Below are 20,012 nucleotides of genomic sequence, written 5' to 3' on the forward strand. Positions count from 1 at the left end.
TGAAATCACACCATTTTAGTCTATGAAATTTCAGGGGTCGTACAGTTTGGTTTTTGAAATCAACAAAATTCCAAAAGATCATTAAATTGAAAATCCTGGATCAAGTTAGTCATTTTGGTTTGGTTAATTTAGTCCCTGAAATTTTCTTGAATAAAATAATGTGTTTGAGAATTTTCAATTTCCCTGAACATTTTAAAATTTGTTAATTTTAGAGACTAAATCACCCGATCCATAATCATTCACTCTTTTATGGAGTGCCTATGTTAGGTGGTACTTACCTAAAAATTCATGGTGGCTTAATCAATGAATGGGAATTTTTAAATTCATCACTCTATTCGTATGACATTGTCCATGACAGTGATTATATTTATAATGTGTTCAAGTCTAAGGCTCAATGTATGCTTGCTTGTTTCTTTATCCTGACAATTCTTGTATATTGACATTGAAATTGACTAGTTGCTCGATCTTATAGGTGGTTATGCAGAGCTACTCAGTGTCCAAGAAAATCGACAGAATGAAAGAGAAAAGATGAAGAAATTATCCGACTCTTTATGGAAAAACAGCAGGATGTCTCTTGATGATTTTCTAGGAAATACAGAAGCAAGTATATGTCCGGTTGTTGATGCTTGTATTTCCAGGCTTCTGTGAATTGATCCATCTTCTGCTGCCATCTTGCTGCTGAAGGTTTAGGTTGGAGTATTGATTAATGAAAAAAATGAGCTAATTTTGTTGAAAATTAGTTCATAGTGAGTGGTTCTTGTAGTTAAAATGTTATGATGGCATATACTATGGTATCCATTGTCATGTACATAACATTTCTAAGGCGTATGATGACATGAAAAGTGGTGACTATGATGAAGCAGCAGATAAATTCTTTATGGAAGTAGTAATATCCATTGTTGGATATATTAGTACTTTAATCAATGGATTAGGTTTATTATTGAGAACTTGTTAAAAGTCAAAATTTCAGACTAAGTGATGACTATATTTAATTTAACAGTTGCAATGAAAATTGTAGTATAGTCCTCTGAAATTTGAGGGGATGCTACTTTTATTTTATGAGTCACTTTAGACAAAAACAAGTGATCTTTTTTGTAATTAGAGGGGTGAATAGGTTAGACTTTGCTAATAGACTTGGTATATTTTAAAAAATAGAAAAATTGACTTTGGTGTATTATGTATTTAAGCCTTTAATTTAAGCTTAATGTAACTTTTTTAAAACTTGGTCTAACCTAACAGCCTCTCTTTGAAAGCTACTTGAGTTCAAATTACAAGGTGAGCATAGTGGTATCCCATAAAATTTGGTTTGGTATGTAAGAAAGAAACCAATAACAAATTCAGCAACCAATAAAAATACATATCATAATAAACATGGTGTTGGGATCCCTCTCTCAAGGAAAATAACTTGAGTTCGATTCTTAGATTCACCTATTTAAAAGACGATTTATTTATGTATAAATTGAAGAAATGTCTAGCTGCCTGCTCAAAATATAGGATCATAACAAGTTCAAAAGATCTAAGTTGTAAAGATCACCTTGAACATTTTAAAGATCACCTTGAACATTTTAATAATATAATTTCTTTTTTAAGGTGGATAATGCACACTTTAAAAGAACTAAATTAATTTTTGTTTAAAGTGTTGTTTTTGTTGGTGACGTCCTCCTTTCTTATTTTACTTATATTTGGAGTTTTAGATGTGCGATGGACGCGATCTTTGATTCGTTAGAAAACTTAGAGAATTTTCTACAAATCTTCATTTAAACTCAATTTTAGTGTCTTCTATGGAAGTAAGTCTTATATGACCACAAACATTTCGCCACACTATATGAACATACATATACACAAATACATATCAATTAATTATTAAAAATACACATCATTTAGTTATTTTTAACTTTTTAATGGGGTCGCTCATGAATTAGCTAGGGTAGCTCCATCTCTAGCTCCCACATTTATGATGATGTACTGTCATGTATCCGAGATTTGATAGCTAATGAAAAGCAATGAATTTCTTTCTTCAAAAAAAAAAAAAGTTTTTAACTTTTCTCAAATAAGGGATTAATAGTGAAACCTAACTTTCTGTGTAGGTCTGCACCAATGGTAGAGAGAAGTGATATAATGGCTCTTGTAAGCAGTAAAGATGCATTCTTTGATCCTTTATAATCTATGATTAATTGGTTGTGTACTTGTGTGATTATGACTGCTAAATACACACTAATGAAAATTTTGACTGCCATTGCAGTTGAAGAAAAGATGGAAATGAGTTTATGTTTCTTATGCGATGAACCTCTTACTTTGGATCATTTTCAATTAAAGCACAAGAACGTTTAGATATCCATGAAGACAATGTCGAACCTGAAGAATACAAGGATGAAAGTTCATGGAACTCGAAAGCGATGGATATGAATGAAGACGAAGTTGAAGTAGAAAGCGAAGGTCTCGAGCACCATGCGAGGGCTTTTCAGCATCACACACCAATGGATTGTCACAACCAGAAGAATACCTTCCATTGATTCTTGACCACCAAAGCACATAACACCTTTACACTCCAAATTTAATCACTGACTGATTGCACCACCACCAAAACCACCTGATACCGGTAAATTTTCATTGCTTAATTTGTATCTGTTACTTACCAGTTACCACCATGTGTATCACATCAATCCAATATTCAGAAATGTATTTGTTTCCAATGCCGCTAACCGTCCTTCAGCTGTTTGATGAAATGCCAAAGTGTCATATAGCTGTTTGGAATGTCATCAGTAGCAGGTACATGAATAATAAGATGGAAAATGTTACTTTTGATTTGTCTAAATGCCTAGTTTTCATATGTATTGCTCCTACAAGTGGTGATTTTAAGGACCAAGCATCCATTATAGGGAATAAGAAAAAAGTGAAGGATTGTGCTTCGACCTGCACCGTTGAAGTGACAATACCATCTTCATCAAAGTGTGAGCAAGCTGTCTTTCCAAACAATTTTTCTCATTCCCCCAATTAAGCATATGTTCACCAAAAGCAAGAGCTCTGTTGCACCGACACTTATGATTAAAGGCATGTCCCAATGTCCGACAAGTGTCATGTCAGACACCGACAATACACTGACACTTGTGATTACAATGAATTATGTCATTTTCTCAAAACTTGATCAGTGTTGACGTGTCCGTGTCAGTGTCGTTTCCGGTGTTTGTGTCTGTGCTTCATAGCTTGTAAGGAATTACGACATCATACTCCACCATGCAGGTATGTTTTGGGTTTTCAGTTTTGTGCACCTAATGATACTTCCCTCAAATCTATTGCTTACACCAATTATGACCATTGAGACCCGTTGTCATATTGCTGCCCAACTTCTGTGTTTTTGGTGGTGGAAGGGATTAATGCCAATACATTTTTCACTTTCTCTACGAATGTTGCAACAATACTTGTGGAAGAAGTATTGTCTGCATCTATGAAAAAATTTGTTGGAAACATGGTTGTTGTGATAATGCATCTTGAGTTACATTCCTTTACGAGGTGGGATCTGAATATAAAATGTATTCTCTAGTATCACAAAGACACTATGACGTTTATTTCATGATTAAAGGTTGTGAAATTCTGATCTGAAAGTTCTGCCAGGATAATTAAAGATGCTTTTAGAACCATCTGGCTCAAAAATTGGCAAAATCCAAATGCATGTTCCATTAATCTTGTGTTGAGCATTTGTTTTATCATTTTAGCCACAAGTCATGGAAAACAAACACCTTGTTACATGCTACAAAATGGATCAGATTCACACACCTCTACTATTTTGAAACTGCACTGTTGTGAGGCACTGCCAATCTCCCTTGGAATCACACCAGACCAAGCTGCCTGTGCTGAAGTTCAAAGTGTAGGTTTTATTGCTGATGTTGCACTAAATTTTAACATGCTGGTGAGAAATTATGGACTTGTGATGCTTGGGAATAAACTTTTATGCATAGTTGATAAGTTTGACCATGATGGATATATGGATGTGGCAGAAAGAGTAATTCAAACTTATCTACAATGGTCAAATATATGTGCAGCAGCAGTCTTGAGGATAGTAACACGTTATGCTACTTACCACCCTTAAACTAAGGGATATTTGTTAGTCTTTCAAGACACAAAGTTGGTAGCTGTGTTACATAGAAAAATGGTTGATAGGGGAACTATTGTTGTTTCTCAAATTATGCTCAAATGGAGGAATTTGCCTCCTAAGCATGGTACTCGGAAGTTTGCTGATAATATTGACCCTGTTATGGCTATTATACATCGGAAAATGATCAATTGGGGAAGTGTCTCTGCTCTTAAGAAACCATTGTTTTAATGGACATTTAATGAGGAAATATTCACCATTCAATAGGCATTACCATTGTCTTAGACCTTTAATGAGGAAATATTCACCATTCAATAGACATGACCATTTAATCTGTTGAACAAGTATAAATAAAAATACTTTGATTTTTCTAAAATTCAAATCATTTTTAATCTAATGTACATGGTTAAAATGATTTTGATATTTATTTTTAAATTTGTTAAGATTTTAAATATTATAGTTATATAATTTTTTTTTTTCATATTAAAAGAAACCTATGAAGGTGTAACATCCCGCTTTTTGAGACTGATGTATTAATTGGAACGATAAAATGCAAGCGATGAGGCAAGGGGTATTTTGGACCTTTCATGTGGAGAAGATAATTTATGTGGGTTAGGACCACAAATCTTCATAATTTTCTTTCCACTCTCTCTCTAGGGTTACAACTTTGCTCTTCCTTCTCTCTAAGAATTTTCTTTCCTCTACTTCCCTCTACACATGATCTTCACACAACATCATTCAATCTTCTCTCAATCTTCCATAAGATAGAACAAAGTAAGGTTTGCTAAGGGTGTTGGTAAAGAGTTGGAAGCAAGCTACTCCAACACACTTCTCTCTCAACTAGGGTTTTGCTCTTAGGACTTTGTCTCCAAGAATTTGGGCTTGTTGTCAAACTTATTTAAGGTGAGTTCTTAGTTAGATCCTATCCAAGGGATGTGTGATATTCTTGTAAGAAAACTATAAATTTTTCTAGGGTTTTTACATAGGAAAGTTACCCCTTTTGTGACATGCATCTTTATACTTGTGAATACTTGTTCAATGGATGTTTTACAAGTTCCATAAGACCTCTAGTACCATGATATGCCTTGGGATGTTTTGTATTGAGGTTTTTGGGTCAAAATCACCACTTTTGCAGGTCTGGACTGTCATAACTCGCAACGGCGAGCAAACAGCTTGCCTAGGCGAGCAAAACACTCGTCCTGGAGTGTCCACTCGCAACCAACTCGCAGTGGCGAGTTAGTGAACTCGCAATGGCAAGTAAGCAAGCTCGCAATGGCGAGCTACAGGGACACATCACCCTGTTTGCTCGATTCATCCCCTTTTTAACGAACTTCGGTCCGGTTTCTTCGAGCATTCTTTTACAGTAGAAAATCCCTCAATACATGACTCCAAGGCGTGGTCTTTAAAAATGTTTTCTTGATTGTGAGACAAGTATTTAGTTGTATAAGGTGTAACGCCCTCCTTTTTATTTAATTATTTTAAATGAGTTTAGAATATATTTATATGATTAGTGTGATTTATAAGATTTATGTGATTTATATGATTTTAGAGAAATTTATGAGACGTTGTGACTTATTTTATTGTTTAATAAAATAAGATTCGAAAATAAAATAAATATTAAGTTGTGGGATTATTTTGTGTAGAAATATATTTGTTATTTGATGAAGAGGTATATTTGTTATTTGGTGTTAAAATATTATATACATATATATTTTGATGAAATATGTTATTATTTGTTATATGGTGTATTATTATATATTTAGTGGAAGACTATATTTAGTAGAGAAATATTATTTAGGCTTAATTGAACCTTTAGTCCCTCAACTTATTTGTTGTTTTCAATTTGGTCCCATAACTCTAAATTTTTCCCATTTGGTCCCTCAAGTACATCTCCGTTAGTAATAGTAGTCCTCACCGTTAGTCTTTAAATGCATAATTTTCATGATGTAATTTTAACCGTTTGATTGCTTGTCTATTGCTTCTAATGGTGAACCATCAACACCTAATCTTTTTACTTTTATTCATCTCCTTCAATCTTCTTATTCTTCATCTTCAACATTATATTCACATAAACCCAGAATTTTTTTAACAACCAAACTCAAACAATGCTAGAATTGATTGAATCCTTCACTTAAATATCAAATTTATGGATTTCATCATCTTCAACTTATGGATTTCGATTCAATTTATTTCATATTGATATCAAACGAAAAAAAAAATAAAGCTTCTTGAATTAAAAACCCATACACTTCTTGAATTAAAATCTCAGCCTCCTTTTTTTTTTCAATTCAATTTAATTGCTCCCCTCATGTTCATCTTCAAACCCAGCCTCCCTCTTCTTATTCATCGTTATCATCAAATCCAAATAGTTAATTCATAATCTACAAAATCCAAATCAACAACATCCCAAGCTTCTCCTTCTTAGATTAAATCCAAACGCAGAATCAATCATGAAACACAAAAGATGAAGAATCCAACTCAAAATCAACAATAAAATACAAACCTTGTATCTAAATCAAAAGTTGAATACAAATCAAAAACCAAAAGGGAGACACCACATATTGCAGGTCTTGCTGCATTAATTAAGCAAAAGTTTCCAAATTTCAGTCCCGTTGACATTGGTTCTTCACTTTCAACTACTGCTTCTCAGAATGACAAGAGTGGTGGACCAATAATGGCTCAACGACCATATGCCTTTCCAGATCTAAGCCAAACTCCACCTACTTCTTTTGACATGGGAAGCGGTTTTGTGAATGCAACTGGAGAATTGAATCTGGGTTTAATCTGAGGCGTCAATTTGAGGTTAAAAGGGAGATAGAAATCCACGAGCGATTAGGGATTTGGGTGAATTCGAGAAGTGTATGGGTTATACGCGTGAAAGGGAAAGTTTTTATGGATTTCGATTGTTGTCAGATGCAAGGGAAAGCTTTTATGGATTTTGATTTTGAAAGGGAAAATTTTGAATCTTAGAAATTGCAGTGTGTATGAAAGGGAAAGCTTTTATGTGTGTTTTGTGATTACTGATTTGTGGATTTTGATAGATTTATGTTTTATGATTCCTGGGTTTAGAGCTTAAGATGATATTATGATGAATAATGTATGGTGATGAGGGAGGAGGAAGAAGAGGAAGAATTGGTACATAAATTAGTTATTGACGGTGTATCATAAGATATAATGGATCTACATGATCTAACGGTCTCCTTTATGATAAAAAAAATCAAAGGGTCGAAATTAACAAAATTAATAAGATCTATGGTGGACCATCTATAATGTTGGTCCACCATAGACATTTGGAGTTAAAGTTAACAGACTTGGATCAATTTGACTGACAGAGCATATTTGAGGGACCAAAAAGGAAAATTTTAAAATTATGGGACCAAAATGAAAACAAGAAATAAGTTAGAGGACCAAAGGTTTAATTAAGCCTATTATTTATTAGAATATGAGGATTATTAGTGTGAGTGGATTTGGGGGTTAGAAGAGAAGAGAAGAGAAAAGTCAAGAGAAGAGGAGAATACCTTAAGAAAGAAGAACGCTGCTGCTGATTCAGGAAATAATCTAAGGTAAGGGTGAGACTATCTTGCTTTAATATTAAGTCTGTAAACCATTAGATTACATCTAACAAAGTTGGGGAGAATTTGTGAGATTAAGAGGATTAGGGTTTATGAGCGATTTTGATGATTAGATGATGAAGAACCGTAAAATTGATGAGAGAATCATGAACAGACCTTAGATATCCCATAGGAATGTTATTAGAAGTAGTTTGATGGTTAGAAACATGAGAATAGATGAAAAGTTGAGATTTTTAGGATTCTGGCCGTACTGACACAAATCGCTCGCAATGGCAAGCGAATCGCTCGCAATGGCGAGTAACCAGTAGCCGCTCGCAATGGCGAGCAAATCGCTCGCAGTGGCGAGTAATACCAGAAGCTCGCAATGGCGAGCAAATCACTCGCAGTGGCGAGTAACCGGCAGAAATCATGATGTTGCATTTAGGCCAAGTTTTAGATGGTTTTGAGTGCCTTAATAGTTATGAGTTGATCCAAGAAGTAAGATGAAGATTGTTTAGGACATTAGGAGCTGTCCAGGAAACCAAATTAATATGGTATAGGTTGTGATTAATATGATATTGATAAATATGCTTTATGTGATTCTTTTTGATGATTAAGTTGATATGATACAATTCTTTAATGATGATATGATATTCAAGCACTGTTATATGCTGTATTTGCCGCTGTTTGTTGCTGTTGAACCTTGATTTAATGTTATAAGTAAAGTGACGTTGTTATAAATACATTAAGTAAATAACTGTGATGCTTAAAGTTAGTGTAATGCATTCAATGATGATAATATGTTGTGAGCTGTCCATACGCTGTCTTTGTTGCTGTTGAGTTTTAGTGAAGATGTATAAGTCAGTCTAAGTTGTCATGATTTAAGAAGTTGTCCATTTTAATGGAATTGTATAAGATGTTCACGTTGTTTTCCAAGTTGTAGGAAGATTGTGTCGTTGCATAGTCAGTGATGGGGGCTTAATGCCCGACAGGTTCTTTATGACCTTAGCGATGGGGGCTTAATGTCCGACATGTTCTTTATGACCTTAGCGATGGGGGCTTAACGCCCGACATATCCAAATATGACCTTAGCGAAGGGGGCTTAATGCCCTGGTGGTACCACATGCATGTTGAAGTTGTCTAAGTTGTTGTTGAAGTTGTTGTTGCATTGTAGAGTCGTCATAACTTATATTTAATGATGATTTAATGATGATATTCGATGATGGTATTTGATTGTGATTATGATTTAATGATGATGATGTTGTTTACGAAGTTGATTATTGAACTTGGTTATGAAGTTGTTTCCAATAAATGCTATGTTTTGATAATGCTATTACGTGAATTACATGGTGATGCCTATTATTATTGATGTTAGATGTTGATGGTTATTATTATTATTATTGATGTTAGATGTTGATGCTTATTATTATTGTTGATGTTAGATGTTATGTGATTTATGATAAGATGTTACATGATTATAATAATGTGTTGCGACTATTATTTGATGATGTTTTATTATTAATAATTGAAGCTATTTGATGAAGTATATGACTAATGTAGGTGATTAATGATGTTAGTTAATGGAGTTTAAGATATGTTAATGATGTTTAAGTTGTTGAATGTACTTTATATGATTTATATGTTTAATATTATTGTTTGAGAAATCTCACCCCTTCTGTTGTAATGTTGCCCTTACGTTGGTAACGCGCAGGTAACCATGACTAGCTGTGTTCGTGAGTAGACTCCTCACATTGTGTCTAGGTGCTCTGATACGTAACGGGATGGGAACCTGCTTTTACTTCTATTCCTTACGTGTCCTTGATGAACCTTTTTATGATTAAGTATTGAATTAAAATTATGAGATTTTCTAATAAGACCTGCGTGCCAAGACTTTGATCATGTTGAACTATTTTCCGCTGCAAAATTTTAGATTTTGATGTTGAGTTTTGAGAGATAATTATTATTATTATCTATTTTATGATTTTCATGAAGTATGTGACATTCCGTTATGATTTACGAAACAACTCTGATTTATGATGAAATTTTTACGTTGGGAAAACGGGGTGTTACATAAGGCATGCCACATGAGCGAAGAAATGTTTATGATCGGGTAGAATTTGTTGTATGACAAAGTAAGGGTAATAACCTAGAACCTCGACATAGATAGTTGAGAAGTAGATAGTCAAGCTAGGGTTTAATAAGTCTAGGACATGTACGATTTTATGTCTTATCATACGAAGTTAAGTAAGCTAAGTTATGAATTAAATGGCCAAGGCCGATAAGAAGTAAAAGTGTGGTGTCTTTTGTATTCCTTCCAAGGTTGGATATAAAAGGTTCTCATAAGGGAATGGGGTAAGCCGTAAGGGACCCGCACTTCACTAAGGGAGTCCGGTACGCCTTGTTAGGCATAACTACCGGTAGTAAGGGATTAACTTCCGGGGTTACTCCACCCGGGACTAATCCGTAAAAGTTGTATTCAGATAATCTTGATTGTTCAATGCTAACTTTTAATTTAGTGATTGTATATATATATGAACATATAAATTGTGCATATGTACGTAAAGCATTGTTTGTTATGTATAAGTTTAGAAGCAAGATTAAGAAGTATGCCGTCTACGATCTTAGGTTTCCCTAATCGTTCGGTTTAGTTTCACCTCGTGATCATGACTTGTTTAGGCCTTGATGCATAGAGCGAATCTTGGCATAACGGCTTAGATATCTTCCCCTAGCCGCCATGACACGTGTAGGATGTTAAACCTATAACAAGTTGAGAAGAGACTACGACGGGCCTAGTATGCACAACCGTCTAGTTAAGATAAACCACACACGTATAATCAACCGGCAGGTTGTATCCTAGACACGTGATAACCATAAGTTTTCCCCGAGGTTATCACTAGCCTAGGGCTAGATAGAACTCACTGAGGCATTATGTCTCACCCAACTCCTTATTTGTTCAGGTTCACAGGTTACGCAAGGAAAAGGTAAGGAAAAAGCTTTGGAATGATCGGGATGCAAGAAACCAACGCGAAGTTGGACTAGAGATGCATATGTTATATTATTTAAGTTGTGTCGTAGACCATGTATCTAGACTTAAGAGCAAAAACTTTGGCGTGTAATAATGTAACATATGACTCGGAGACTTTTGTATCTTGACTCTCGACTTGAAGATGACTTTATATTGTATAATTAATGTATCCAATATCACTTTGTAATGCGCCATTGATTATTCTAGACAATTTCAAACTGGGCGTTACATTTTGGTATCAGAGCCGGTCGATTCAGATCGTGCCTTGGGTCATTAATAATACAATCCAAGTAGCTGTTCTTTTGAGTTTAGGATGTTGTCCTCATTGTTATATTTGGTTGAAATTGATCACTTTGACTTAAATATGACAGTTTGAGCGAGAATGTCTGGAGCACAAAGAGGACGAGGCCGACCAAGAGCTAATCAGAATGTTATCCCTGATGCTCAGATGTGGGCACAGTTGATGCAACAGAACCAACAGATGTTGAATATGATGCAGTAGCAGATGCAGCAGAACACTCAGGCTCAGCAGCAGTGGGCTGCAACTATGCAGCAAGGTCCGGGTGTTAATCATCAGCCCCCTCCACCACCTCCAGTTGTGGGGAATCCAGCTTTTCGAGAATTTAATCGAAACCATCCCCCGGAGTTCGATGGTAGCGGTGAGCCACCCGAAGCTAAGAGGTGGATCAAGCAAATGGAAAAGATTTTTCTGATGGTCCATTGTACTGAGGCGAATAAGGTGGTTTTTGCAACGAATCTTTTCCGAGGTGCAGCTCAGGATTGGTGGGAAACTGCTCGCCGTAGAATGGTGACTAATGGGATAGAGTTGAACTGGGAGAATTTCAAGCAAGAGATGAAAGAGAAATATCTTCCCTTGTCATACAAGGTCAGGAAGGAACATGAATTTTTACACTTAAGGCAAGGTCACATGTCGGTGACAGATTTTACGAAGAAGTTTGAGGAATTATCTTATTACTCTACTCATCATGAGTATGCAGGTAATGAGATGTGGAAAGTTAACCAATATAAGCATGCTTTGAGAGGTGAACTCTATGCTGTGGTCAGTCAGCAAAGGTTAACAAATTTCGATGAGATGGTGCATAATAGTTTGGAGGCTGAAAGAGGTTTTGATAAAGCTGTCAAAGAGGGTACCACGTCCTTTGATAGAAGAAGAGGCAATTTCGTCGATAGACATCATGACAAGTTGAAGCCAAGGGGGTCTCCTCGGAAGGGGTCTCCTCAGAAGGGAAGACAGATGGGTTCACCCAACCCTTTTGTTGCTTGCCGGAAGTGTGGGAGGACTCATGCTGGGCCATGCAAGTTGGGTGACGATTCGTGTTATGTTTGCGGCCAGAGAGGACACTTTATGGCGGATTGTCCAACTAGAGGGAACAAGGGCAAAGGTGTGAATACCGCAATGAGCAAAGGAAGGGTGTACTCATTGGATGGTAAGAAGGCGCAGGCTAATGAAGATTTGATTGGTGGTTCCTTGGTCAGAATCCTGTAAATGTTTTATTTGATTGTGGTGCATCCTGTTCTTTCATTTCTTTTTCATGTGTCGAAGCTCTCCAGTTATCAGTTTCGTTATTAAATCCTCCTATGATGGTAACTACGGCTACAGATGGAGGAATCGTAGCGAACCATGTTTGTGAAAATTGTCCTATTACCGTGTCTAGTAAGACGTATTATATAGATTTGGTGTGTCTGCCGATGAAGCAACTAGATGTGATATTAGGCATGGATTGGTTGTCAGTGAACCATGTAGATATAGGGTGTGCAGAGAAAACTATTTACATGCCTACCAGTAACACGGAAGAAGGAGTAGTGTTGTCAGAACTGATAAAGCACACGTGTCAGATGGCTCAGTTTATTTGTGCGCAAGATAAGGGTTTTTATGTAATGCTCACTGTGACGCCAGAATCAGCATTAAGCCCCAGTGATATTCCAATAGTCAGTGAGTATTTGGATGTCTTCCCGGCCGACATCACAAGCTTGCCACCGGAAAGAGAGGTTGAGTTTTCGATTGATTTGATTCCGGGAGCCGAACCTGTGTCGGTAGCGCCCTATAGAATGTCTCCTTTGGAACTTAAGGAACTGAAATCGCAATTAGAAGATCTTATTCAGAAGCATTTTATCAGACCTAGTGTGTCACCATGGGGTGCGCCGGTATTGCTGGTCAAGAAGAAAGATGGCAGCATGAGGCTGTGTATTGATTATCGTCAGCTGAATAAGGTGACTATCAAGAACAAGTATCATTTGCCAAGAATTGATGATCTCCTTGATCAACTTAAGGGAGCGTCTGTGTTCTCAAAAATTGATCTTAGATCGGGTTATCATCAGATACGTATCAAGTCTTCTGACGTGTCCAAGACAGCTTTCAGAACGCGTTACGGGCACTATGAATTTCTGGTTATGCCTTTTGGAGTATCAAATGCTCCAGCAGTTTTCATGGATTATATGAATCGGATTTTCCAACCTTATTTAGATCAGTTTGTCATTATTTTCATTGATGACATTCTGGTTTATTCTAAGAATCCGCAAGAGCATGCTCAACATCTAAGGATAGTGTTGGATATCCTTCGCGAGAAGCAATTGTTTGCAAAGTTCAGTAAGTGTGAATTTTGGTTATCGGAAGTCAAGTTTTTGGGTCATGTTATTTCTCAGGGTGGTGTAGCCGTTGATCAATCAAAGGTAGAAGCCGTTAAGAATTGGACTAGGCCAAAGAATGTTTCTGAAGTTCGAAGCTTTCTGGGATTAGCTGGTTATTATCGGCGATTCATCATGAAGTTTTCCCAAATCGCTTTACCTTTGACCCGACTCACAAGGAAGGATATGCCTTTTGTGTGGAATGAAGAATGTGAGAAGAGTTTTAGGACTCTAAAGAAGAAGTTAACGCAGGCACCAGTTTTAACAATTCCAGACCCAGAAAAGAAGTATGTTGTATTTTGTGACGCCTCGTCTAAGGGACTTGGTGGAGTACTTATGCAAGAAAACAATGTGGTGGCATACGCATCTAGACAACTCAAGACGCATGAAGAAAACTACCCCGCTCATGACTTAGAGTTGGCAGCTATAATTTTTGTTTTGAAGATATGGAGGCATCACCTTTATGGAGCACATTTTGAGTTGTTTAGTGATCACAAGAGCCTGAAATATTTATTTGACCAAAGGGATTTAAATATGAGGCAGAGGCGTTGGATGGAGTATCTTAAGGATTTTGATTTCGATTTGAAGTATCATCCGGGTAAGGCCAGTGTTGTAGCGGATGCTTTAAGTCGCAAGGTCTTAGTTCAAGCTGAAGTTATGATGCACGTTAGTAAAATGTATGAGAAGGTTCGTGACCTTAACCTTAGAGTCACGGAGATTGGTGAAGGTATTTGTTTGCATAATTTGGAAGTCTCATGCGATTTGAGGTCAAGAATAGTTTAAGCGCAGAGTGTTGATTCAGAACTCCAGAAAAGAAGTGTTCACCCGGAATTCTCTATAGCTTCGGATGGGGCAATCTTGTTTGAAGGAAGAGTATGTGTTCCAAATGATCAAGAACTTAGAAGACTGATCTTGGAAGAGGCTCACAAGAGTAGTTTCTCAATTCACCCTGGTTCCACCAAGATGTATCAGGATTTAAAGAAGGATTACTGGTGGCCTGGTATGAAGACTGATATTGCAGAATTTATAGCATGGTGTATACTATGTCAACAAGTCAAGATAGAACATCAAAGACCGGCTGGGATGTTACAACAATTAGAGATTCCTCAATGGAAATGGGAGTGTATTACTATGGATTTTGTAGGGGGTCTACCCCGTACTCAAGGAGGACATGACTCAATTTGGGTAATTGTGGATCGGTTAACCAAGTCGGCTCATTTCTTACCGGTTAAATCTACCTACAAGACATCGCAATATGCGGATTTGTTTATTTCAGAGATTGTTAAGTTACACGGTGTTCCAGTGAGTATTGTATCAGATAGGGATCCAATCTTCACTTCACACTTTTGGAGGGCTTTTCATCGAGCATTGGGAACTAAATTGAGGCTAAGCACGTCTCATCATCCGCAGACTGATGGTCAGTCGGAGAGAACCATTCAAACCCTAAAAGATATGTTACGTGCTTGTATTCTAGAAGATGGTGGAAGTTGGAATCATCACTTGCCTTTGATAGAGTTTTCCTACAACAATAGTTATCATTCAAGTATTGGAATGGCACCATATGAAGCCTTGTACGGTAGGAAGTGTAGAACTCCTTTGTGTTGGGCTGAAGTTGGAGATAAGAGCATTATTGGACCTGAAATCATTCAAGAGACAACTCTGAAAATCAAGTCAATTCAGGAAAAGATTAGAATAGCTCAGAGTCGTCAAAAGAGTTATGCGAACGAGAGACGAAGACCGTTGGAGTTTAGTGAGGGTGATCATGTATTCCTCAAGGTTACCCCTAAGTTAGGTTTAAGGGGTGCTTTCAGAACTAAGAAGTTGTGTCCAAGGTATGTGGGACCGTTTTTGATACTCAAGCGTATCGGACCAGTGGCTTACCAATTAGCTTTACCTCCAGCTATGTCGGGATTGCATGATGTATTTCATGTATCGCAATTGAAGAAGTACATTCCGGACCCTTTCCAACCTGTTGAGTTAGATTCTATAGATTTGAGATCGGATTTGACATTTCAGCCGGAACCAGAAGAAATAATAGATCGTGATGTCAAAACCCTCAGGAAAAAAGAAATTCCTATAGTGAAAGTTTTTTGGAAAGGTTCACCGGATGGGGAAGCTACGTGGGAGCTTAAGTCAGAAATGTTGGATCAGTATCCGCATTTGTTTTCAGGTATGCTCTAATTTCGAGGACGAATTTTTTTTTTAGGGGGGTAGAATGTAACATCCCGCTTTTTGAGACTGATGTATTAATTGGAACGATAAAATGCAAGCGATGAGGCAAGGGGTATTTTGGACCTTTCATGTGGAGAAGATAATTTATGTGGGTTAGGACCACAAATCTTCATAATTTTCTCTCCACTCTCTCTCTAGGGTTACAACTTTGCTCTTCCTTCTCTCTAAGAATTTTCTTTCCTCTACTTCCCTCTACACATGATCTTCACACAACATCATTCAATCTTCTCTCAATCTTCCATAAGATAGAACAAAGTAAGGTTTGCTAAGGGTGTTGGTAAAGAGTTGGGTTCTCTCAATCTTTCCTTATGTGTCCTTGATGAACCTTTTTATGATTAAGTATTGAATTAAAATTATGAGATTTTCTAATAAGACCTGCGTGCCAAGACTTTGATCATGTTGAACTATTTTCCGCTGCAAGATTTTAGATTTTGATGTTGAGTTTTGAGAGATAATTATTATTATCTATTTTATGATTTTCATGAAGTATGTGACATTCCGTTATGATTTACGAAAAACTCTGATTTATGATGAAATTTTTACGTTGGGAAAATGGGGTGTTACATAAGGCATGACACATGAGCGAAGAAATGTTTATGATCGGATAGAATTTGTTGTATGACAAAGTAAGGGTAATAACCTAGAACCTCGACATAGATAGTTGAGAAGTAGATAGTCAAGCTAGGGTTTAATAAGTCTAGGACATGTACGATTTTATGTCTTATCATACGAAGTTAAGTAAGCTAAGTTATGAATTAAATGGCCAAGGCCGATAAGAAGTAAAAGTGTGGTGTCTTTTGTATTCCTTCCAAGGTTGGATATAAAAGGTTCTCATAAGGGAATGGGGTAAGCCGTAAGGGACCCGCACTTCACTAAGGGAGTCCGGTACACCTTGTTAGGCATAACTACCGGTAGTAAGGGATTAACTTCCGGGGTTACTCCACCCGGGACTAATCCGTAAAAGTTGTATTCAGATAATCTTGATTGTTCAATGCTAACTTTTAATTTAGTGATTGTATATATATATGAACATATAAATTGTGCATATGTACGTAAAGCATTGTTTGTTATGTATAAGTTTAGAAGCAAGATTAAGAAGTATGCCGTCTACGATCTTAGGTTTCCCTAATCGTTCGGTTTAGTTTCACCTCGTGATCATGACTTGTTTAGGCCTTGATGCATAGAGCGAATCTTGGCATAGCGGCTTAGATATCTTCCCCTAGCCGCCATGACACGTGTAGGATGTTAAACCTATAACAAGTTGAGAAGAGACTACGACGGGCCTAGTATGCACAACCGTCTAGTTAAGATAAACCACACACGTATAATCAACCGGCAGGTTGTATCCTAAACACGTGATAACCATAAGTTTTCCCCGAGGTTATCACTAGCCTAGGGCTAGATAGAACTCACTGAGGCATTATGTCTCACCCAACTCCTTATTTGTTCAGGTTCACAGGTTACGCAAGGAAAAGGTAAGGAAAAAGCTTTGGAATGATCGGGATGCAAGAAACCAACGCGAAGTTGGACTAGAGATGCATATGTTATATTATTTAAGTTGTGTCGTAGACCATGTATCTAGACTTAAGAGCAAAAACTTTGGCGTGTAATAATGTAACATATGACTCGGAGACTTTTGTATCTTGACTCTCGACTTGAAGATGACTTTATATTGTATAATTAATGTATCCAATATCACTTTGTAATGCGCCATTGATTATTCTAGACAATTTCAAACTGGGCGTTACAGAAGGAAGACAAATATCTAAGAGAATCATAAGCAATTTTAATGATATTATCAAATTGTAATATTTTCAATAAATATTAATTTTAATGAATACTTTCCTTAATGAGTAATGATGTTTTTCAAATAAGGACATTCTCATTATTTTCAAATTTTAATAATTATAATTATAATAATAAATAAAAAATTCAATTTTTTATAACTATAATTATACATTAATAGATTAAAATATTAAGTATTATTAAAATAAAAAGGGAAAACCAATCCATTTCATTTTATCACAAGTTGATATAATTTGTTGATTTCTCTTTAATGTCCAAGATCTATCTTTTTACCATCAGACCAAACATTTACAAATGTATTACATTAATATATTATTTATTGATTTTTAAAAAAAATTATGATATTTTATATCATTCTTATGAGCGTGTTTGTGTGTGTCCATGGGCGGATGCACCATATGGTTTGGTGTGACTATAATCACACCAAATTTTTTCTAAAAATACTCATGTGAAAGATATCTACAAGATAACTGTAGAATTGCAAGTTTAGAAAATTGGTCAAACCATTTGTGATTATATATACTTGGTGTTTCATACATGTTGTTGCATCCACGCCTATAGGTGTTCACAGGATGGATCGGTTTTCATTGTAATCTATTACCCGATGCAATGAAGTTTCGTTAGGTTGGATCAATAAATAATTACACATAATTTTTTTTAAAAAAAATCTTAAAAAGTTACAAAATATCACAAAAGTATGGATAATATTTAGAGACTTGCATGTTACATATTAATATATTTCTACATTCGGTACGGGTTCGAAGTGTGTATCTATATCTTTAAAGACTTGCTAATCATAATAGGAACATGGGCTACCATAGACCTTATAGGAAAAACCATTTTCAAAAGGTGAATTTGACAATAGTAAATATTTATTTTTTTTAAATGTCAATGTAATATATTCTTGGGGTAAATATTATCATGTTGGAGAGATTCAAACAATTGTCCTTCCCCCGAAACAATTTATTAGTTAGGATAAAAGTATTAGTTTTAAAAATATATATATATTTGTAAACTGCATATATAAACTTTATATTTGTAAAAGTAAATATCTTAATACAACTATATAATATTTTTTTACAAAAACTACCAATATTACAAGTTATAGTTTTTGTCAAAAAGCTTTATAATTTATATTAAAGTTATTTTAAAATTATATTGATTTATATATCAAATAACTTAAATACTCGTTAACTTTGTGTAAATTAGTTTTCGATTAAAAATAGTATTTTATAAAACATTAATAAATACGTTAATTCCTTAAGTAAAAAAAAAAATAAGTACGTTAATTTCCCGTGCTTAGCATGGGTATCACACTAGCTTATCATTGAGAAACATCGATCAGGTCAATGGACTGTGTAATGGTACGAGGCTGACAGTTACACATCTAGGGAAGAGCACGATAGCTGCTACCGTAATAACAGGAAAAAGGACAGGTACCAGGGTATTCATTCCCAGGAATGGATGAATCTTATTCCGAGTGATCTAGGACTACCCTTCAAATTCAGGCGCAGACAATTTCCATTGACACTTTGTTTTGCAATGACAATAAATAAAAGTCATGGTCAATCTTTATCTCGAGTGAGAGTTTATCTTCCTAACCCGTGTTCACGGATGGACAACTCTATGTCGCTGTCTCTCGAGTTAATTCTAGAAAAGGTTTGAAGCTGCTCATCTTGGATGAAGATAATAATGTTTGCAAGGAGACCACAAATGTTGAGTATCGTGAAGTTTTTTCAAAAAGTATGATCATTGATTATGTTTTAGAATTGTTGTTGCTATAATTTAGAAAACTAAAGTTGCGTATTGTTTGCAAGTCGTTTTTTTTAATTTCTTTGTAAGGCGTACTGGTCATTACAGGACATGCAATTTCTATATAAGCAGATCCTCCTACCATTGACTTTTAATTAATGCACTTTTCAGGTATAACAATACGCGAAATTTTTTATTTTTTTTTACATCATTGTTACCCTAAAATACAATATTTACTAGACATGGCAGCAAACCCAGCCCCCGCCAGATCCAGCCGCCCCTGCCCCGAATTTAACGGGGAAAATCCGATTTAACCGGGTGCGGATGTGGGGGAAATTTGGAGTTTTAGTACGGGAGCGGGGCCGGGTGCAGGGGATGCTTACACCCAGCCCCGCACCCGCTTTTTAAAATTTTGTTTATTAGATTTTATAATCTTATTTCCATAAGCACCAACCTATTTTAATATATTATTACTCTTTAGAAACATATTTATAATAATTATTTTGCTCTTTTGAAATAAGTTTATTACATAGAAAATTATTAATATAATTATTGTGTTTTTGTTGTTATGAAAAAATGAAATAATATGCATTTTTTAAATATTTTATAAAAAATAAAGTTTTCGCGGGTGGGGGTTGGGGCGGGGCCGGGAGACCCGTCCCCATTGGAGGCGGGGTTGGGTGTTCAATTTTTACCCCCGATATGGTTTGGGGACGGGGGCGGGGGCAGGGACGGGGATACTCAAACCCGCCTCCGATCCGCCCCGTTGCCATGTCTAATATTTACACTAGAGCATTGGTTTTGTAAAAAATAAAAACAAATAACAATCGGCGTTTTTGTAGCCCAAACTATATTTATACACACCCGTAAAAAATTAACGGGTTCATTCACAGACTAGGTGTATACATCT

At 36.0% G+C, this 20,012-nt stretch overlaps 1 protein-coding gene across 4 annotated transcripts in view; it reads left to right on the forward strand.

Annotated features, from left to right (window-relative positions):
• LOC146907585 (uncharacterized) overlaps positions 1-20,012 on the forward strand; it is a 34,010-nt gene that overhangs the window by 10,298 nt on the left and 3,700 nt on the right. For 2 of the 4 annotated variants that reach the window (XM_085726994.1, XM_085726991.1), the window contains exon 12: positions 473-947. The exons of the other annotated variants lie outside the window; for them this stretch is intronic. In XM_085726994.1, the coding sequence (XP_085583120.1) occupies positions 473-648 (176 nt within the window). In that variant the 3' untranslated portion in view covers positions 649-947. Of the gene's footprint in view, positions 1-472; positions 948-20,012 lie in introns of those variants that run through there. 4 annotated transcript variants of the gene reach the window in all.

The sequence above is a fragment of the Medicago sativa genome, chromosome 7 (assembly GCF_051527215.1).
Source record: "Medicago sativa cultivar Bolivia chromosome 7, Bolivia_mono, whole genome shotgun sequence".
Lineage (NCBI taxonomy): Eukaryota > Viridiplantae > Streptophyta > Magnoliopsida > Fabales > Fabaceae > Medicago > Medicago sativa.